We start from the raw sequence: 24,167 nt of genomic DNA, 5'->3' as shown, positions 1-24,167 counted from the left end.
TACTGTAAAAATGGTTCCACTTCACAATTAGAATTTTATATACAATCTACATGTTTCATCTTAAAATATTCAATATTTGGTTAAGTATCTTATTGCTAACTTTACCAACTACTTCAACCATAATCAAATGTTCATGTTATAGCAAATACAAAACTGACATAATTTTATAAACATAAATTAGTTTTGATCTCATATTATTAGCATTCATTAGAAATTACAGACCGAACAGCAAACATGAGCATTAGATATATGACATTTTCGGCTAATAAGTACAAACGTCAGACTTCATTATTTGCCATACAAATCTACTTATTTTCTTTATAAAAGAATTACAAAGTCTCCAAGTAAGAGTTAACATTCACAAAGTTCTTTACTACTTATAGACAGTTTGACACAATTCTTCCCCCCATGCCACCCCACCCCACCAAGGTAGCTAGTGAATAATAACAAAGTGCCAGGACTCAAACCCAAAGTTTCTCTAACTTCAAATTTCACATCCTTTCTACTATACCACACATAATCATAAATGTTTACCTTCTAATTTGGAGAAATTACACTCAGTTCTCATATTCTCATCATCAATACTATTCGTATAAAAACTGTAACACTTAAGGCAAGTTTTAGAAAAGCATAAATGTTATTCATATGAAAACAAACATTTTAGTTATTTGAGAGGTAAAGAATCAATCTTATTTCAATTAGTGACAAAACTCAATAGTCAGACAAATACCCTACTAAAAGACTGGGCACAATTACATCAGAAATAATTCAGAAGCACCTAGAAATACATATATGTTCTTTGACTTCGTCATGACTGCTACAAGAACCTTCAGGTTGCTGAAAAATACTCTTCCTTGCTTTTGAAAATTTTTTCAAGTGACATACACTGTCAAAACTTTAAAATGGAAGAGAAGCACAAAGCAACATTACTAACAATATGACAGTAACCATACACATCTGTTTTGTTCATTTCTATATAAACATCACATAATTGAAAACTTGTAGCTAATACACAAACCACCACCATCAAAAATACTTAAAGCAGCTCCTCAAATTTTATATAGATAATAACATCAATTTACAAATTTAGTTTCCTTGTTAACATTTGACTGAAAAAATTCAAAAGGGCAGTATCTCTTCACATATTATTAATGCTCAACATATGAATCTTTATATACATATGTATCTGAAGTCAATACTACCATGGATTTCAGAGTAATACTGGTAGAACTGCACCTAGTCCCTATTTTAGGTCATTACTCTTAAACCTTAAACACAGGCAGCTCTCTTGCCCATCTGTGACTATGCAGGTGTTTCACAAACCTGTCCCTTTCAGGGGCAGTTTTTTCTGCCCGCTTCTATCTGTGCAAGTGCCCTTTTATTCCTTTCCTTTTAAAAATAATAAACTTGCCTTTTGGATATTTTTTAAAAAACACAAATCTTTCACACACATACATACCACCCGCCCCATTAATGATATCATCATGATACTGTAACGGAAAGTTATAGACATTAAAAACAAAACAGCACCAAGTGCTAAGAATATTCAAACAGTATCTAATTGACAAATATTTAAAGAAATAGTCCAGTTATGTCTTTCACTCTGATTTTCTTTCACACACTTATAAGTATTTTCTCACAAAATTAGCTTTAAAATGTATTTTTAAACTTGCTATTTAACAATGTTTACACTAAATGCTTTGACTTATTTTCGTTAGGAAGGTAAGTAAAACAAGAGCCAGTTATTAACATTGTATGTTGGTGAAATTAATACTGCTTTGGGTGGGGGGGATGAATTATGTCTGATAGTAATGACAGCCTGTGAAAAACTGAGTCTGCATTCTTACACACTTTCAGAAGTCAGTTCACCAAGTGTTCAATATATACCACTAAAATGTCTTAGAACATTCCACCCTCCACCTTACCTGAGAAGGCTAAAACTACAAACTACTTGTAAATAATTTTGACAATTGCCCTGAAAGGTCTCTCTTTATATGCAGTTTGTGTATTTTTAAAACTGTTTAAACAGAAGAGCCTATTATGGCTAGAGATGCTTGCTCAACTGTGGGACAGCCATGTAAATAATTACAATCACAATAGTTAAAGGCTAATAAAATCTGTACACACAGTACTATTAACATAGAATAAACTATATGCCAGGAAAGAAAGCATAAACGTTAGAACACTTAGAGGTAGGTTTTCAAAAAGAGGTGTAAGAACCAACCAGAAAAACAAATCAAAAATAAATGTACAGAACAGTACAGATACAGAGAGGTTAGCTTTGTAACTCTTCATAGCACACAAAGTAGCTTATTCTAACTCCTGAAATACTAAAAAGCAGCACACACACATTAAGTAAAGGACACGAAAGTAACAAGTCTTTTGAAATGGCATTACTCAGGAAGACTACAGAAAAATGTTAACCAGTCTACTCTTAATGTACAAGTTATAGAATAGCTAAAAAACATTACTGGCTAGTCCACTAGGAAACCTTGTCCAAGATGACTTTACCTCTCTTTATGTCCTCATGTCCAAGTGAAAGTGCACTACTCATATAACTATCTTGAGAACTAAATGACAATCCCTTAACAATGGTGTTCATCATCTTGATCCTATCTAAGAGTGTGGGAGCTCAGCCCCACCAAAGATTGACTACAGAGGAACTTTAAAAATATTCCTTTGAATTCCAAGAAGAGTCAACCAAGTCTGATTAAACAGGATCACACATTTGACTTTAGTTTTATATTTTGTCTGCAATCTGTCCCCATTTACTGATTAAAAAACCCGAAATCTTATTTGCCTAAAATTATGGTAATTCAAATTCAAGAAAACTGAACATCAGAATAAAGACAGATATTGATACATACAAATGAACAATTCAGGCTATTTTTTTAAAGATGGAAATTTTAAACAAATTCTTTATTTTACATTTTAACTTGAGATTAGTTTTACTAAGATTTGTCTTGATCTGTTTAAAGATCTGATCATTAAGCTGTATTACATTCTTAATATATACCAAGATACTTTTTCAAAGAAATTCAGAAAAAAATGGCATATTTCAATCAAAGTTAGAAAATAAAATAACTACGTGCTACATAAGCAAGCTTTTCTGATGAAAAGCGAAAGAAATGGGAAACATAGCATATAGACCATTAAAGTAAAAAGCTAGAGATAACCAGAAAATAAGATATCCTATGAAAAAAAACTTCAGTGGTCAGTTTTGCACTTCTGTTTTATGCATAAAGGTGTGCTTTTCAAATCTTTTAAAATTTCTATTATTGGTACCATTTACACTGTGCATTAATTATAAGATTTACTGCATCTGATTTAACTACTTAGGTGGGATCTAACTAAAACACCTTTCAGTTGTCAAAGGCTAAATGGGCTCAGTTTTGTTTACTCTTACGTGTACTGGAATCCAATGAGAAAATCTTTACTTAAAGCAATATATGCTTTCTGTACACAGCCTTCAACTTCTCCATATATTTGTAAGTATTCAGATGCACATATTAATCCCACAAACCAAATGCCAAAAATTCTGAGTTTTAATGAAAATGTCATTGTGATATGACAACTATAAAAATTTAACATGAAGAATTAGCCTATTCCATTAATGGTAGTAACCCTAAACGTAAGGTTAATGCCATTTCCCACTCTTTGCTCTTAATCAAACTGATCATTTTTTAGAATGACTACAGTAGAGTCTTCAGTGCTATTTTAATTGTATCAAATAAACGTCAAGAAAAAAATTAGATTTCTGCCAGTTCCTATTTCTTCAATTTCAAAAATTGATTAAAGAAGGTATCACATTAAACCATATACCACCAAACAGGGAGTAGTGTAAGAAGGGAAGGCTACTAATTAATAATTTGATATTTAACCAGCTATATTAAAAAGTTAACACATTTTAAGTGATATATTTAATATGCTTAATATAGACAAAAATAATAGAAAAATACAAAAGTAAATATTTTTCCCCAAGGAGAAAATACAGCAAACAGTAAAAGAGGTCAAAGGGGTAAGAGCACAAAATTTAAAAAAGGGCTAGAATTCCAGGGTCTCCCTGTATAATATTAGACCTAACTCTGAGGCAAACAATACAAAACCAAAAAAGGAGTTCTTTTAAAGTTACAGTTTAGATTTAAGTATAAAAATCTCATATATGATCTTCAAAAAAAAAAAAAAAAGTATGAAGTGGCACACACAAGTATAGAAACATACAAGATATGTTGTATTCATGCACCAACACATATAAAACAATCGTGAAAGTTTTCATGACAAGCACAATCTGGTTAATTATGTACATTAAAGTAACTTTAGCAAAGAAATTCAAGTCAGAAAGACGATCATGCCAAAGAAAACACTGCAGTTTTAGGTGTCAAGTGGTTGTGTGTACTTTTTCCAAATACCCTCATAAATACATAGCCATGCTATCTTAAGTCAACTATGCACAATAAATGAAGCCTACAGCTTATTTTTAAACAGCGTTGTTAAAGGATGGGCAGGACTTCATCAATTCCTTTTACATTCATTATTCTTCCATTCTCAGTAACTAAGAGGACATAAATTGATCTTTTAAAAACTAAGAATGCAAGTTACATTCTCTCTTGCCCCTCAAAATCCCTCTTGGTATACAATTACAGGAATGAACTATTAACAGTTTCTAAATTACATTCATGGGGTCTATGTTACGAAGAAGATCTTCATAAATGGCCCCAGTTCTAGTAAGCCCATAACCCCTTGCAGAGGCAACAGATACCATTTCATTAAACTTTCTAGTTTCATTAATTTTATTTTTTGGTGTTTCTCACCTAAGAAACTGTAACTTCACTTCTGGAGAGTAGCTATAATCCATCTTCTCCTATAAAATTTTAAAGTTCAAAAGTAATTTTAAAAGGACAAGAAAATAGAACTAAAAAAAGAAAAAAAACCCCCAAACTTAAGCATTTATCTATCATTAAGATACAAAGAAATGTTTTCATTCCCTTTGTTTAATCATTCAATACATTTTTGAGAACCTATAATGTTCAGACATTCACTGTTCTAATTTTATATGGAAAAGGCAGTTTACTTCTGCTCTCTAGAATCTTAGAATTCTGGAAATCAAGCAAACAAGTAAAAGGACAATTGCCACATCAAGGAGGGAAAATTTATATGCAAAAAATATACTGAAATATTTTTTAAAAATAATCTTTTTAATGGCAAAATACTATGAAGCACTTTAAGTTTTTACTAACTAAAAGCAAGAATTAAACAAGGAACTTACCAACAGGAAAATCAAAAGACCATGAAATTGTAATTCATGAAAGAGCCAATAAGGATATAAAAAGTATTCAATTTCACTTGCAATCAAAGAAACACAAACCAACACACACAAATACTGAAGAGATACACTATTTGCACTTTCATACACAAGGAAGCACAAAAGAACATATTTTGTGAGGTCAAGTTTGTACTATCTGTAAAATTTTAAGTGTACATTCACTGTGACCTAGCAATTCCACTTGTAAATTAAAAGATTTTATGCATATATTCAGCACATGACAAGTCAGTCATCAACACAGGAAGGTATGTTCTAGGATACTCACTACAAACTCTATTTGTACCAATCAAAAATTAAACACCCTCCACCAACAGGAATGGGACAAATTATAACATGCTCATGTACCAAAAAATAATGCAGCCATTTCAAATAAATAGACAAACAAAAGACATGGCTTTAACTATACTGATACAGAAAAGATTCAAAGTTCTTTTAAAAGGATAATACACGTAGATATATCATGGTCCTATTTTGATTCTTTACATTCTTTTCTGATATTCTGCCATCTTTTAAAACCATTAACGTGTTGCTTTTGTAATTTAAAAGATTATCTACAGCACAAACAGAATATATAGGAATATACTAGAAAAGATAAGCCCTCAAGCTGGTTGAAAATGAACAAAGGCTATTTCTACCAACCATGTCAAAAATTTTAAAGCAACTAATTTTCATATATTGGAGACATGAAAATAAAATTGAAAAAGATTGACACATTTAATGTGTCTATATATTTATATAATAAAAAAGGGTAAATTTAAAAATGAAAAACATTAATGTATCACTGGTTAAGACTTGGTTTCTACCAGATCAGGGAAAATGATTCAAAATTGCCTTTCTGAAAAATCAAATTTAAAACTAAGTTCAGCAGACTTAAGGTTCAAAGATGAAAAATGGTTTATTTATTTATTTATTTATTTATTTATTTATTTATTTATTGTGGGACCCTCGCCGGTGGCCCAGGGATCGAACTGGCGCTGCAGAGGCTGTGGGCAGCCTCGCAACGCAGCGCTCAAAACGCTGCACCACCAGGGGAGGCCCGATGAAAAATGTTTTTAAGGCAATTATGTTTAATCACATGTAGGCATTTAATGACTATTCAAGTAATTTTATGAAATAGGTCAATTATGTTTACAAATTTAAAAATTACAAACATTTAGGGTTAACGCACCAACTTATAGATCTGTTTATAATTCAATTTAATTTGAAAGAATTAAAAATGACATTTCAGAATCACAAGTAAATTAGGTTACAGTCACGGTGGTATAATAATGACCTAGTTCTCTTTAACTCTTATTTTTAAGTTAGCCATAATTTATTGAAATAAGTCACTATACAGTCTAAGTATAATCTTTCTGTCTTTGTACTATTTATAAATGTTCTCCAATTCTTATCTTAAACATTTGGTTCAATAAAAAATTTTATGCAATATACTTTTAATACACAGTATGTGTCATCTCCTGGGTATGTACTTTAAGAAAAATTAACTAGTATTGATAAGAAATATGTGAGTACAGTTAAACAATTTTCAAGAAGGTAGAGAGTGAAAATAAATTCCTTTCCCATCTCAAACCTCCATGGGCAACCATATTAACTGAGGGACCACAAATATAAAGCTATAAATTCTACCCCCCAAAAAGTATTTTAGTAACAGTAAATTGAAACAGACCAAAGCAGGAAAACTCTTCTAAAAACAGGGGAATTTGACATTGCAAATTTCATCTGTTTAAGTATCCAAAGAAAGAATGAGATCACATTTATGCTTCATAAACACCCACAACTGAAACCCTTTCAAATAAAATCTACCCTTAATACGAATTCTTGTCAAGATAACCACTGTAAAATTTGGTATTATCACCCCATATTCCAAACTGTTGGCGCCAAACTAAATACTGAAAAATTCAACTTCACAAATATTTCTTTCCTTCAATAAAGAAAACACTAAAAAAAACATAAAGCCCTAAAAAGAAAATATATAAAATGATACAGAATATGAGACACAATAACATTTAAAAAAAATCAGTTTTATTTTAGTGCAGAGGATCTTTTTGGTGCAATAAGTAAAAGTGGCTTACTTAGTGGGAGCAGAAGGGAGACTCAGAAAACTTTTTAATGAACAGTAAGTAGAGTATCTTCATAAATTAGTATTTTCCATTTTAAAAGAAATGTGACTTAATGACCATACAGGTTCTGAGCAATTTATAGATTTATAACACAAAATACAAAAAAGGGAAATAAAAACCATAAAATATTTCCTGATAAATGAATGTTACCACAGTCATATCCATTTAAAGTCCAAATGCCAGTGATAGCCATGAAAAGGTAGTTCAAGTTAAAACAAAACAAAACTGTAAATATTTTAAATACCTGTAAGATGAAAATCAGTAACTACTATATATGCCACTAGAGACATAAAACTTATTCTAATGGATAATCAGTTATTAAACAATCAGATACATCAAAAGCTGAAAGAAAAATCCATAATGCTGTTAAAAATTAAACCTTTAAAATAATATTAAGTGCATACCCATTAAATCCAGTGACAATTTTCAGTATTCTTTCCTTCATTTCATCAAAGGGAATATATTCGACATTAGGGTTGGGAGGACCTCTTGGTTCAGGAGCTGAAGTTCTGAAATCATCCATCACTTTCTCCAGTTTGAAAATAAAATAGCCTTTAAATTGGGACCACTGAATCCTATAAGCAAAAAGTAAAAAAAAAATTAATGCCTTGTACCTTTACAATTCTTGAACATAGAGCAAAAATATTCAATTCACCAAACTATACACTAATGCTAATGAAATTAAGGTCGGACTAAGTAGTAGTGAGAATGCTGTCTTTATATTCAGTAGCATGCACTGTGCCACACCAGCTCCCAACTCCTGACACAACCAAATCCAAATATGATTAAAAAAAAAAAAAAAACCTTTAAAATGAACTACCTCTGGATGAGTCTCTTGTGTACATAGTGACATTCTTTGCATTTTAAAAACATTATTTAGTCTTGACTCTATCCCACCTAATAATAAACCTAACCAGGGAGAAGTTACTGCCCCATTTTAAATAGGTTATAGAAATTAGCCCAAGATCACATTTCTAGTTTTAAATGGACAAGTCAGGATAACTCCATATGCAAAACTATTAACATCCAAGTTGGTAACGTTTATATATAAACAATTAAGTTTCTTGTCTTGGATCTGTTAAACAGCAAAATAAATTCAGTTTTTTCTTTTGCCTTCACTTTCAGCTAGCATGTTCAGGCTACTTTAACATTAAAAGCTATAGATCAAAGAAAAATAGAAAAAAACATTTAAATGACAAAACTAAAAAGGTTCTACAGTATATAAACATGATTTCCTTATGTACTGACCTTAATAAAATGGTATAGATGTCTTTTTTACACCTGTCCACTAATACAGGGAAATTTTGTGATACCAGCCTGAACCTAAATTCCAGGAGATGCAGGAATTAGAAATGCCAACCATTTCCCCAACAAGCCACCTCCACCACCAGGGGGAATACAGACAATCCCTTACACAGATGGCTAAACAAAACAAGGAAAGTGTTAATCTATAATTATGTTTCCTTCCCATCTAGTAACCATAGATAAATTAGGACAGCAGACCTCAAAGCTATTTTCTTATCAGGGTTGACTTTTTCCACCATGTTAACATTTACATGGATGCCACAAAAGCAGAAGTGGGTAAAACTTATGAGACTTTAGCGTGAATCAAGGCAGTAATATAACTGCACTAGTAGTGCTCATTACCTCCTCACCACCACAAACTCTTGGGGTGTGGGGGAGAGCAGTGAGAAAACCACCACTTGTTTCACTTAAAGTTTAATAAAGCAAAACAAATTATTAATTGTACTACATTCCAATCTTTGAACACACATCTTTTAAAAAACATTCTGTGTAACAAAATGAGAAGTATACATATAAAGGACTTCTGATGTTTGTAAAAATACTACAGGTGTCTCAAGAAACAACTGAGTATTGTTGTCAGCTGACCTAGTAAAACCCTCAAGAGAAACAACCGAATTATTTGTGGCCAATGCCAAAATGTTTGAAATTCAAAGCAAAAAACTAAGTCTTGAAAATGCTCCTCACTGTGAGTTTGGAAGGAACCTGATGCATTACCAAGACATTTCAAAAGCAGTCAGTACTGATATAAAACCTACTGTGTAATACCAACAGTGCAGGCAATAACGAAATCCATAAACAGAAAACTATCAAAATAAGAAATTTTTGTATATCATTCACACTAGCAGTAAGAGTAGAAAGACAAATAGAATGGGAGAAAATATATGTAATTCATGTATTTGATAAGGTGTTAACATCCATGATATATAAAGAACCCCAACTCAACAACAAAAAACCTAAAATAGCCTGATTAAAAAATAGGCAGACTATTTGAATCAACATGTACCCAAAGATATACAAATGGTTAACAGACATGGAACTCTAAATTAAAACCGCAATGATGTAGAACTCCATATCCATTAGATTTGCATTTATCAAAAAAAAAAAAAAAGCAAAAACAAATATTGGCTGGCAAGGATGTACAGAAACTAGAATCTTTGCATTGTGGTAGGGATGTAAAATAATTCAGCCACCCTACACTGTGGGAAACAGTAGGGTGGTTTCTCAAAAAAAAAAAAAAAAAAAAAAATTACCTTATGATCCAACAATTCCACTTCTAGGTAGACAACCAAAATATTTGAAAGCAGGGACCCAGTAAGATAATTGTACACCAATGTGCACAGCAGTATTATTCACAATAGTCAAGATGTGTAAGCAACTCCAGACGTTCACCAACAGATGAGTGGATAACCAAATGCAGTATATATATGTAAAATGGGTCATATCTGACCCTATAAAATAACATTCTGACACATGCTACAAAGTCTTGATCATGTGAAATAAGCCAGATACAAAAGAACAAATAGTCTAGGATTCTGCTTATGGAATGAGGTATCTAATCTAGTCAAATTCAAGGAGACAGCAGAAGGACATCTGTCAAAGGCAGGGCATAGGGAAGGTTGTTTAACAGGTAGAGTTTCTGTTTGGAAAAATGAAGGTTTTTAGATTTATTTTTTATTTATACAATAGCTGGGGTACAAGCCAGAGGTGCGGGAGGGTGAGAGGATTCACCAGAGACAGAGTGGGGAGCAGAAAAGGCAGACAGACCAAAGGCACTGCTGAGGGGAGCAGCGGGCGATACAGGAGAGGTCTGCTGTGCCATGTGGGAATCTGTGCTGTAGAGGCTGAGGACAGCTTCCCAGCAATGAGCTCAACCAGTTGTGCCACTGGGGAGGCCCAAGATGAAGGTTTTTAGATGAATGGTGGTGATGCTGGCTCAGGATTGTAAATGCACTTGATGCTACTTAACTATAAAAGGTTACATTATGTATATTTTACTCCACTGAAAAAAATCTTGAAAAATGTGTAAAAGATTCAAATAGGCATTTTTTTTATTTTTAAAGATTTTATTTATTTACACAAGCACCAGGTACAGTCAGAAGCGCGGGAGGGTGAGAGAATTCACCAGAGCCAAAGCAAGGAGCAGAACAGGCAGAAGGACTGAAGTACACTGCTGAGGGGAGCAGCGGGCACAGCAGGAGAGGTCTGAGTGTCATGTGGGACCCTCGAGGCTGTGGGCAGCTTCACAACCCAGCGCTCAACTACTGAGCCAATGGGGAGGCCCTGAAATAGGTATTTTTATGAAGACAGACAAATGGGCAATAAACACAAGAATAGATACTTAGTATCCATTAAGGAAATGCAAAATCAAACCAAAATGAGATACCAGTTCCCATCCACTGGGACTGCTATAATCAAAAGGTTAACTAAGTGTTGGGGAAGATGTAAAAGGAAACTGGTAATCTATAAACTGCTGGTGTATATACCAAATGGTGCAGGCACAATAGAAACTGCTTTGGCAGATTGTTAAAACGTTAAACCCAAAAGTGACACGTGAACTGACAATGCCATTCTATTAAATTAGTAAATTAGTTGGTATCAAATATTACTATTCTTTTTAAATTTGGTAAGGGTGATCATTAAAGATTAAGTAATTACTTTATCCCTCTACCGCTAATCTATCTATGGAAGAGGAACTGTAGGTTTAAGAAGTAAAGGGAGAATATTATAATTTCTGACATGGCTAATATTAATTTCTGAATATATAATGGTCACTGAATGCTAAACTTTATCCTTAAATTTCACCAGACTTCCCACAAGCATTTAGTTAAAACTTAAAACACAACAGAGGTTTACCACAGGAGTCTTCCGGAAAGAGTAACATCACAAAGATAGTAACATAGTGCATTCCTTGCATTGTTTTCCCTCACAAGAGAGATAACTAACACAAGTATTCTGTAACAGAACATCAGTGAGAGAATTTTACAGCAAGGAGGTGAGAAGGAAGTATAACCAGCATCTCACCATATTTGTGTTTCAGAAAGTTATTAAAGTCTAAGCACTTTTAAGCTATTGCCAGCCACTGTGGCCTGAGTTCAACACCCAGCCAGGGAGTTAACCCATATGGCACAGCAGACTCTCCTGTCAGTAGATCTGCCTGTTCTGCTCCCCACTCTGTCTCTGGTGAATCCTCTCACCTCCCGAACCACTGGCCTACACCCCAGTTCTTGTATGCATAAATAAATAAAAATCTTAAAAAAAAAAAAAAGATCACAGACATGAACAAGGCATCCCCCAGTACATCTGTGACAGCAGCTGGCCCCCTCCATGCCTCTGTACCTCCCTGACAAAACACTAGCTAATCCACCATTCCCCAGGTGCCTGCAGCACCTATAGAAATGTGTAGTAACCAAAAAAATAAATAAAAAAGAACCATACCATCACTTGCTGGGAAAAGAAAAAGCGGGTACTAAGTTGGTAATCTAGGTCAAAAAGAAAAAGTAAAGGTGGTAGACAAGTCAAATATGCAGAAGAATATACCAACACAGACAACCCAAGACTTCAAAGTAATAAGAGATCATGAGGGAGAACATCACTTCAGAAACCAGATTTAAAGACATGGATTGCATGTGGTGACAACATAGTAGTAGCAGCCATAAGGACCTCATGATACCAAACGTGAAAGCAATAGTGTTACCGATTAGGGAAAAAAGGAAAGGCATTTCAGTAAGCAGGTGAGCCTGATTAAAAACAAGCAAAAACAGATGGTAGACATGCCAAATGTGAAGACATAGGAATATACCTCCAACAAAAGCAAAACTTCAGGATACAACAAAAGAGAATGGTCTGCTGCAGAAACCAAACTTAAAGACCAGTGCCTCTCTGGTGGCACAGAACTCTCATGCTATTAAGATGTCCCAGCAACTGAGGCATGAGATCAATCTCCAGCAAGGAAGCTAACCCACATGGCGTAGCAGACCTCTCCTGTCTCACCCGCTGCTCCCCTCAGCAGTTTATTTTGGTTGATCTGCCTGTTCTGCTCCCCACTCTGTCTGTGATGAATCCTCTTGCGCCCTCCCCCACCCTGGCCTACACCCCAGTTCTTGTATGCATAAATAAATAAATAAGTCTGTAGTAAGATACTTTCGACTTAAAAAAAAAAAAAAAAAGACCTGAAAGAATGAAATCTGACAACTCAAAATAGCTATCATGAAGAAATTCAAATACAAGAAAACCCAGAAAAGCAATTTAATGAGATCAGAGGAAAAAAAAAAGCAAAAGAGACTGAAGCTACAAAGAAAATAAATATTCAGGATGTGAAGAACTCAATAAACAAGATTGAGTGCCTACAGAAAACTAAGGTAATAGAACAGACCCAATGGAGGAATGAATCTACAAGTTGAGAGAGAATCTAGAAACAATTCAAGTCAAAGAGAGAAATAAGGCATTTTAAAAATGAACAACCACTATGAGAGCTAGCCAACTCCATTAGGAAAGGCAACACAGGATATTAGGGTATCCCAGAAGGTGAACAGAGTAAAGGGAACAGCTTCGTTATTCAAAGACATAATAACTATGGACTTCCCAAACCTGGGGAAGGAACTGAATACACAAGTCTAGGAAGCTGAAAGATCTGGTTATCTAAATACAAAAACACCTACAACAAGACACAAAAGAGAAACTACCAAGAGTACAAGACAAAGACATTAAAGGTGGCCAGGGAAGGTGGGGGAAGCAGATAGCATATGTCAAAGTATTCCAATGAGGCTAGCATCAAAAACAGAGCACGTTCTCTGCAGAAACTCCATGGGCCAGGCAAATGGATGACATATTCAAAATACTCAAAAATTTCCAGTCAAGAATACACCATCCCATAAAACTCTCTTTAAAACAGGAGGGAGAAATAAAGGCGTTTTCCAGTCAAGTTCACCCTACTCCTTAACAAGAAATGTTGAAAATGAGCTCTTCTACTTAAAAAAGAAAAAAGTTCACAGAAAACTGAACAAGGCAATAAAGAGGGAAGAATCAGAAAACAAAATATAAAATGGCAACAGGAAGTTCTCACATATCAATAATCACCCTCAATGTAATCAAAAGGCACAGAGTGACTGGACTGACTAAAATCAAAACCCAATACATGCCATCTACAGATTTTAAAAGCAAGAACTACTATACTTTTGTCAGATATATTACAACCAAAAAAGATAACATGACAAAGATGGGTATCATAAAAAGATCAGTATGGCAAGAAAAACATAGAAAAAAATACCACGACTTTTCCGACAACACAATTTATATACACCCAACACAGGAAAACCAAAATACAAAGAGAGGTGAAGGGCACAGCAACACAATGGACACATGAGACAGAAAATCAACACAGAAACAATGGTTTATGACAAGCTAGATGAGATAAACTTAGATATTTACACAGCATTTCACCCTAAAACAATATACATTCTTCTCAAGTACACATGGGATGTTTTCAGGGATAGAATGAATGTTGGAATACAAAGTGGGTTTCAATAAATTTATGAAGACTGAATTCCTATCAAGCTTGACCACAATGGCATAAAACTAGAAAATGAGGAGGAAACTACAAATTTATAAAGTGGCAGGCTGTAAAATTAATATATAAAATTTAATTACATTCCTATATGCAAATTAGCAGAAAATCGGGAAACAATCCCATTTACAATCACATCAAAAAGAAATACATAGCAATAAATGTAACCAAGCTAAAAGACATGCATAGAGAAATCTACAGACTAAAAGAAATGAAAGACACAAAAAAAGAAAAGGTGAAAGAATTAACATTTTAAATTGCCTACATTACCTATAATGAGATTCAATGTAATCCCTATCAAAATCCCAATGGCATTCTTCAAATAAACAGAAGAAACACTCACTAAAAGTTATTTGGAATTGGGCCTCCCTGGTGGCACAGGGGTTAAAGAGACAGTGCTAGCTTTATCAAGCTATCACCAGCTACTGCAGCACAAGTTCAGGCCTGTCCGGGAGCAACCCACATGCCACAGCAGACCTCTCCTGTCTTGCCCACTGCTCCCCTCAGCAGTGTATTTCAGTCAGTCTGCCTGTTCTGCTCCCCACTCTGTCTCTAGTGAATATTCTCACCCCCATCCTCGCATCTCTGGCTTACACCTCAGTTCTTGTATGCATAAATCTTTTTTTTTAAGTTATTTTGAATTACAAAAGACCCCAGATAACCAAAATAATCATGAGGGGAAAAAGAGACATAGAAGTATTGCATTCCTGGACTTCAAGTAATATTACAAAGCAAAATTATTCAAAACAGAAAAAAAACCAAACAGATGTTTCAGAGATCAATGGAATAGAATGGAGAGCCCAGAAATAAGCTCACATATGCATGGAGAACATATTTATGACAAAGGAGCCAACAGCATACAATGGAGATATAACCTGGTACAACCATCACAGAAAATAGTATGGTAATTTTGGGAAAGAAAGAGAGAGAGGAAGAAAGGAAGGAGGGAGAGGGAAGGAAGGAAAAAAATTCCATACAACCCAGTTATCCCACTTTTGGGTTCATCTGAATACAAAAACACTAACTGAATAGATATATGCAGCCCTATGTCCACAAGCATAATCCGTAACCTAAGTGCCCACTGACAGATGACTGAAGACACACACACACACACAGATTATTCAGCCATTAAAAAAAAAAAAAGGATGGGGCCTCCCAGGCGGCACAGTGGTTGAGCGCTGGGTTGCAAAGCTGCAGCGTCGGTTCGATCCCCGGCCACTGGGCAAGGGGCCCACATGGCACGCAGACCTCTCCTGCCGCCCGCTGCTCCCCTCAGCAGTGTACCTCGGTCCTTCTGCCTGCTCTGCTCCCTGCTCTGGCTCTGGTGAATTCTCTCACCCTCCTGCGCATCTGACTGTACCCAGTGCTTGTATAAATAAATAAATCTTCAAAAAATAAATTAAAAAAAAAAAGGATGAAATCCTGCAACAACATGGATGTAATTCATTCACATGAAGACAAACATCATGATCTCCCTTGTGTGTTTTGGTAAAAAACAAAAGTGAATGAACTACAATTTTAGAGTAAAGAAAAACGGTCGTTACCAGAAGAGAAAGGGGAATAAGGGATTGACTGGAGAAAAGGGGTCATCTGTATGAAGGATGAACTTAGACCTAAGTGATGAATACAGATCTAAGTATATACAGATGTTAATTTTTAATGCTGTATGACTGAAACCAAACCATGTTACTTCAAAATGTCTTACACTTTAAAGAATTCTTTTTGTAATTTTAATTATCACCCACAAAGGCATAATCTATTTTATCTGAATTAGGATTTCTCTATACAAAGGTTCTTCTAATCTCATCTTTTCATGAACCACTTGCCAATCCTTTATGAAAACAAAACCACAAAAAATTACATTAATGGTGTGGTAACAAGTTCCTTCAAATGTTAGAAAGTAATTGAGTTAATAAATACAATGAAGCAGCATGTCAAATTAATCATACTTGGAAGGTTTTTTTTGTTTTTTTTTTTTTTGTTTTTTGCTGAAATTAGAGTATTTATTTTAGCTGCTAGCACAATAACTGGCAGAACGTAATAAAGGTGAGATTGACAGTCCCAAAACATTTCTCTTAGTTTCTTTTTTTTTTAATTTTTATAAATTTTATTTTTATATTCCCCATACAATTGCAACCCCCTTATTTTGACCCCAAGCCCTCCCCTCCCTGCCCCCCCACTCCTCAGATTGTCTCTGGTTCATAGTTTTTGTTGCTTTTGATTTTCACTTTATTATAGTTATTCATTTTCCTGGTCCCTTATTTAAGTTTTCTAGATTCCTGCTATGAGTGAGACCATCTGGTATTTTTCTTTTTCTTTCTGGCTTATTTCGCTGAGCACGATCCCTTCCAGCTCCATCCATGTTGCTGCAAATGGCATGTGTTTATCTTTTTTGATTGCTGAGTAATATTCCATGGTGTATATGAACCACATCTTGATCCAGTCATCTATTTTTGGGCATTTGGGTTGTTTCCAAAGCTTAGCTATTGTAAACAGTGCTGCTATAAACATAGGGGTGCAGGTGCTCTTTGGAATTGATGTTTCTGTGTCCTTTGGGTAAATACCTAGGAGTGGAATTGCTGGATCATAAGGAAGTTCCATCTTTAGCAGGTTGAGGAATCTCCACACAGCTTTCCCTAGTGGTTGGACCAGTTTGTACTTCCACCAGCAGTGCAGGAGTGTTCCTTTTTCTCCACATCCTTGCCAACATTTGTTGTTGCTAGTTTTTTTAATATGTGCCATTCTCACTGGTGTAAGATGGTATCTCATGGTAGTTTTGATTTGCATTTCCCTGATTACAAGTGATGTTGAACATTTTTTCATATGCCTGTTGGCCATTTGCATTTCCTCTTCAGAGAAGTTTCTTTTTAGCTCTTCTGCCCATTTTTTGACTGGATTATTTTCTTTGTTGTTGTTGAGTCTCATCAGCTCTTTGCAGATTTTTGTGATCAGTCCTTTATCATTAGTGTTGTGTGCAAAAATGTTCTCCCAGTTGGTGGGGTTTCTCTTAGTTTTTGTTATTGTCTCTTTTGCTGCGCAGAAGCTCTTTAATTTGATGTAGTCCCAGCTGCTGATCTTTGCCTTTACACTATCACTGCTTTGGGTGATGTGTCTGTAAAGATGTCTTTGATGTGCATATCACGTAGTGTGTTTCACCTATATTTCCTTCTATGTATTTTATGGTTTCATTCTGATGTCTAGTTCTTTAATCCATTTTGAGTTGGTTTTTGTGCATGGTGTGAGGTAGTAGTCAAGCTTCATTCTTTTGCATGTAGTGGCCCAGTTTTCCCAGCACCACTTATTGAACAAACTTTCTTTGCTCCAATGCATATTCTTTGCTCCTTTGTCAAAGATTAGTTCACCATAAATCTGTGGGTTTATTTCTGGATTTCCTATTCGATTCCATTTGTCTGTGTGTCTGTTCTTGTTTCAATACCATGCAGTTTTGATGATTATGGCTTTGTAGTATAGTTTGAAGTCTGGGCGTGTGATGCCTCCATTCCCTTCTTTTTTTCTCAGGAGTGCTTTGGCTATGTAAATTTTATTAAAAACAATTTACATGCTGGTGTCCTTGGTCTTGAAGCCAATCACAGGGTTGAGTCAGGATACATACACACCTCCATCCTTTACCCCAATACCTTCTTACACCCTGCTTCTCACATGTGATTGTACCTGTGTAAGACTAATGATACCAGGTGTCTAGGGGAGGATGTCACATGCATCTTTGTTCTATGATGATTAATTTAGAATTTTAGGAACACAACTACAGGCTAATGTACATGAAACAAACATTTCCCTCACAATTCTGAAATTAAAAGTACTTTCTGTGGCACAAGGGCATCTCTTATTTTTCCAAACTGGTTCTAGAATACTTTAGTGCACAGTGGCCACTATACTAACTTACTCTTACTATTCCAAATTCTATTAAGATTATTCTTTATTCAGTGTAATTGTTTTCTACACAACTTATATAAGCACGGAAGAGCCCTTAATAATCCAAGGAATAGCAAATTTGTATTTCACTTGTATTTCATTTCACATCAATGGGGAATGTGGGAAGAATAAATAAAAACAAAAAATTGTAGTGGATGATCAAGTATACAAGATGATAGGATTATAAAATGCTTAATTTCAAAAGGCAACTATTTGAATCAGATTTCAAGGGTCATGGAATTTATCTTTAATTACATGCAAAAATATAAAAAAGTAAATTTAATTTGAATATTCAATTAAGTGGTGAAAGACCAGCAAAAATAAGTACATTGTGAACTGCTTACACAAAAACACATTAATTTTAAGAATTTTAAAATATAAATTACCAGCTTAGAAAGCCACTATAAAATAGGCCCCAATCAAGAAAATATTTCTTTTGCATTATTATACTATATAATAGTTTATCAATTAAGAAAAGATTAAAGTAAATCAGTAGAACAGAGTACAGAAGCAGATCCAAAGATAATCAGATATAATAGGACTACCACAAAATTTTACTAGGCTTAAAAAATAAGATGTCTCTTTACTTTTACTGATTACTAGCACACTGTTAAAAAAAAACCTAGAAAATAAAACTAGAAATAAAATGAAAATTAATCTCCCCATTAGAGGGTACTGTCATGGGACCAAATTCTTTGAAAGATTTTTTTAAGATTTATTTATTTATGCATACAAGAGCTAGGGTATATATAATAACTGTCAGATTCTCATTTTACACTGAATCCTTTAAAAATAAAGACTCATGTCAAAGTAACTAAAATATTTGTCTAATTGTTGCTATTTTAAAATTATCTTTGAAATGTTACACTTTATTGCTCAGAGAAATTAAAATCTGAAAATGGCATAGTACCTGCTCCAATGTGCTAAAACTCTGAAGACAAAGTATTTGCTACTACAAGTCACATTTCAAACCAGTATATATGTACACATATGAGGATCCAATCAGATGAAAGTTTCAACAGATAACACCTGTAACACCTCAGTGTAAACTTGGGTTTTTTTTAATTCCCAAGATTTATTCCTTTATGCATACAAGAGCTGGGGTACAGGCCAGAGATGAGGGGGGTGAGAGGATTCACCACAGTCAGTCAACAGAACAGGCAGAATGACTGAAATACACTGCTGAGGGGAGCAGCAGGCAAGACAGGAGAGGTCTGCTATGCCATGTGGGTTGCTCCCTGGCTGGCTGGGGATCGAACTCATGCAGCAGAGGATTGCTTCACAGTGTGGTGCTTAACCCCTTGTGCCACCAGGGAGGCCCTCTTTTTTTTTTTTTTTTTTTTTTGGGCATCTTGTATATTCATAAGTATTCCAATGTGCTTAAAGATTCAAGTTACTTTCTTCTGCTCACCACCTCTACCAACTAACATAAAAATTTCAAGAAATAGTGTCTTGTAGTTAATGTGATTGATATTTAACTCTTAGCTAACCTTTGACCCCTTAATGAAAATCTTTCCAAAATTTATTAATATACCAACATGGACCCTTCCTTTCTACATAAACAACTGAATCGGAGATATATATTTTGGCTCAGTCTAAAGATAGCCATATCCAAATTTAGAGTACTGATTTTTTTTTTTTAATTACACTAAATGGATGAGGTGAATCTAATCCCCCCCACCCCATACTAAGGAGTCACTCTTCTCACCATTTCATCACTGCTTCTATCCTATCCCTCCACAGTCCATCTGACACTAATTCTAAATTGCTATCAACAGATTTCCTCACATTGTCAGAGCCTAGGCAGATACTGGCATTCTATTCTACCAATTCACACTGTAACATCAGGGTCAATGATAGAAGTCCAGGGGAAATACAAGACACTGATCTTTGACTAACAAAAATAGTTTGGAAAACAAGATAAACAGAAAAAAAGGGTCATACACTACTGTTCACTGTTTTCATTGATTTTACAACAGAACCTAGGAGAAGGAAAGATGAAAACATACATGCATAGCCATTAGGAAAGGCTGGAAGACAAAGTGGGACTTTAAGTAGGGCCTCACTTAAAAAGATGCGTAGAGTATGGAAAAAGGAAGTGAAAGAGGTGTAAGACTTAAAGATAAGAGAAGCTTAATATAATAAGTGAATTTCTAAAACTCAACATTACTAGCATTTTGGGTTTGGGTGTTCTGCATTATGGTGGGCTATATTGTACATTGTAGGATATTTAGCAACATACCTGGCCTCTTACTAGTTGATGTCAGTAACACCCACCACTCTGAGTGGTGAAAACCAAAAATGTCTCCAGACACTGTCAAATAAGCCCTGAGGATGGAAGCTGGCCCTCCCTGTCACCACCCCCACTTAAGAAAAATCCTGCTACTACTCAATTCTGTTGCGAAGAATTACATGGATTCCTGAAAAACAGTAAGGCTGGGAAAATCAGGGCTGCAAAAATCAGTCTCATAAAACGTAAAAAATAAACAACATGCATATCTATTTTTTAATAGGAGAAACAGAAATCCTAAAATTCAGATGACCCAATTTACAAATAAATACTCACTAGCATTAAAATCTCTCATGTATTAATAACTTCAGTTTTATAGGAAAAAAAGCACTGTGGAGCCCTGATCTAGAATTTTCTTCTCAGATATTGTCTTTTGTATATTAAGGGGTGGAGGGAGTGGGGTGGACAGGGTCCTTGAAGGGAATCACAAAAAACAACATGAAAGCCTTTCCCACAACAGACCTAGAGACTAACTCATGTGGTGCAAAGCCAAGAAAACAATAATTACTAAGTTTTTTCTTTAAGGAGACTGAAATGTACCTATTAAATGATTAACCTTTACAATTTGTTATTGAAAAATAAACATTAAAAGCAAAGTATCTACCGCAAGAACAATTTGTACTGTGGTCCAACAACTATCTGAAATCGTGGGAAAAGAACACATCAACACTGAAGTAGGTAACTTCCTGGGAATTTCCAACTACATACTCTGAAACTATTATAAATTTGAAGTTTTTTGTTAGTTTTAAACTGGATATATTTTAAAACTAAAGTGACAAGGCCATAGCTTATATCATACTCAGTGGTGAAAAAAACTGAAAGTTTTTTCCTACTCTAAGATCAAGAAGAACAAGACAAGAATGCCCATTCACTACTTTTATTTTCAATATCGTACCAGAAATCCTAGCCAGAGCAAACGGGCAAGAAAAAGAAAAGACAACCAGTTCAGAAAGGAATAAGTTAAAGGCCCCGGCCCAAGAATGGGTCCTTTGCCTTCTACAATGATTCACCAGAGAATGCAACATGTCGCTGAAGGAGGCAAGGTTTTATCAGAGACTCCTATTGAGGGAAACAGTGAAAGGAGAATTCAGTCTGGCCCATTAAAGGGAGTTAAGAGGAAATATTTAAAAGGTAGGGGGGCGGGGGTGGTGAGGGAGAGCAATGTCAGTTTGTTCTAGGCTGGGCTATGCCTATGCATATGAAGATGGGTTACATTCCAACTGTGCACCTGAGCTTTGCCTTCTCTTTCCAGGAATTGTGAAAAAATCATTAGTCAGGATATAATACTTTATGTCTAGTATGGCACCTTATGGTCACTGTGGTGGGCCAAATTGTTTGGACAGGGGTTACCAATCCATGACATACTCCACTTGTTCAAACAGGATTTGGAGCAACTCTTAGCCTACTGGCCCACAATTGATGAAGGCTGCCTCATTTTCAACCAATGGTTTCAGAAAAACTGAACAGCCACATGCAAAAGAATGAAATAGAACCCATCTTACATAAAAATCAACTAAAAATGATTTAAAGGCTTGGACACAGTGGCCAGAAACTACAAACCCAAAATAAAATAAATTCCTTGACATTGCTCTTGGCAATGTTTTTATTTTTTTAAATTCACACCACAGGCAAAGGCAAATAAACAAAACAAAACAAAAAAAGCCCAAGTAGGACTACTTCTGCACAGCAGAAACTGCACACCCAAGAAAGCTATCAACAAAATAAAAAGGCATTCTACTAAAGGAGAGAAAATACTGGCAAACAATATATCCAACAAAGGCGTTAAGATCTAAATTACAATAGACAATAGCCCCTGCCCCCAAAACAATTTTTTTTAATGGGCAAAAGATCTGCAGACATTTTTTCAAAGACATACAAATGGCCAACAGGTACATGAAAAAGTGCCGGACATCATTAACCCTCAGGGAAATGCAAAACCATAATGAGATATCACACCCTCACACCTGTTAGGATGGTTATTATCCAAAGAGACAAGAGGTTACATGTACTGGCAAGAAGAAAAAGGGAACAGTCACTATGAAAAATAGCATGTAAAACTTTTACCAATGTGAAAAAATACTAAAAAAAAAATTTTTAAAAATGGTAGTGCCTGAGTCTGGAAGCTCAGTTGGGTTCAAATTTCAGTTATGTTTTCATTTGTATGACCTAGGACCTTAAATTTTAACTTAAGAGTACATGAAGATCTTATTAATAGGAATAGCATAATATTTACACTATAGAATGATCACTGATGATATAGCATAGACTAGAGAGGGCAAGGAAAACTAAAGTTAGGAAACCATCTAGAAATACTATACAGAAACTCAGGCAAGAGAACAATAATGTCTAAAGAACTACAATCCAATGTTGCCCAATCTTGATGTACATTTCCCACTCACACCGCCCCATGTCAAGTTCTCATTTCCTACAGCTGAAACTATCATAACAGCCTCTTGATTTTACTAACTCCCTTTAGTTAGATATGTTATCTCTTGCTAAAAAAACTTCAGTAACTGTGTTAACAGTGTAATCTAAAAGGAGAGGTTCCATGTTCCCTGTCCCACTTATTTAAGAGTGGAGCTGCTGAGTGACAAAAGGTAGCTAAAAAGGACTTCCAAAAGAAGACTTGGAGGCAGGTGAACAGAGACACGTGAAGAAGAAACTGTCCATGCTTCTCAGCCTTGGATCTGGTGGACATGGAAGGAACATCTGGTAGGGACCTGGGTGAGATATCTGAGGGGAGGCTGTCAACGGCAGCCTTTATCTTGACTTGTATTTTGATTTTGCTCTTTTCTTTCCAGACTTGCCTGGCTGCTTCGGCCCCTTTTCTGTGGGTTCCCACCAGAAGGTGCCTAAGACTTGCGGAAAGCTTTCCTGCCTCAGTGGCCCTGCTTTGGGCCAACCCTGTCTGGATGGGTAACTCTGGGTGCTTCATTTGAAAACTATTATCCTTCTCATCTCTCTACTACACATTAATTCTATTGCAGTTCTTTTCTGTTGGAAGTCTTACCAACTAAAGAGTGCTTCATCTTTATGTTTTTACCTATTTAGAGTATGCAGGTTTGGGGGTCCTGAGAGTACCTCTCATTCTGCCCGCTAACATTTCTAATTCAAAATTCTGTGTATTAGCAAGATACTTTCTGATCTATTCCTAATCTACTTTCATAGCTCTCTATTTTTCCCGACCATTCCTCCTCATTGTTCCCTGTGCCTGGATTGAGTTTTCCCTAATCATCTCTGCCAAAAATCAACTTACACTACTGCTCTCAAAGGACTTTATTTAGAATTTCCTTAAACGAATTATTGTAGTCTGCCCATCTATAATCACTAGTTCTAAGTCTTTTTTGTTCTTATAAGATTGGTTTCCATGAAGCCAACAATAATTTTTAAAGATTTATTATTTTATGCATACATGAACTGGGGTGCAGGCCAGAGGTGTTGGTGGTGGGGTGGGGTGGGAGGATTCACCAGAGACAAAGTGTAGAGCAGAACAGGCTGGCTGATCTACTGAAATACCCTACTGAAGGGAGCAGTGGGTGAGACAGGAGAGGTCTGCTGTGCCATGTGGAAGACCTCCTTGGCTGGGAATTGAACTCAAGGCGTAATGCAGTGGAGGCCCCTAAAGCCAATAAT

General features: G+C 35.2%; 1 protein-coding gene across 4 annotated transcripts in view; it reads right to left on the bottom strand.

Annotated features, from left to right (window-relative positions):
* PPP4R2 (protein phosphatase 4 regulatory subunit 2) overlaps nucleotides 1-24,167 on the bottom strand; it is a 47,887-nt gene that overhangs the window by 5,555 nt on the left and 18,165 nt on the right. For all 4 annotated transcript variants that reach the window (XM_037492864.2, XM_054695525.1, XM_054695526.1 and 1 more), the window contains one exon: nucleotides 7,848-8,018. In XM_037492864.2, coding sequence (XP_037348761.1) covers nucleotides 7,848-8,018 — 171 coding nt within the window. The remainder of the gene's footprint in view (nucleotides 1-7,847; nucleotides 8,019-24,167) is intronic.

This window comes from Talpa occidentalis, unplaced genomic scaffold, assembly GCF_014898055.3.
Source record: "Talpa occidentalis isolate TD23 unplaced genomic scaffold, MPIMG_talOcc4v2.1 talOcc4.10, whole genome shotgun sequence".
Taxonomy (NCBI): Eukaryota; Metazoa; Chordata; class Mammalia; order Eulipotyphla; family Talpidae; genus Talpa; species Talpa occidentalis.
Note: the sequence above shows the minus strand (reverse complement) of the source record. Positions and strands in the feature narration are given on the sequence as shown.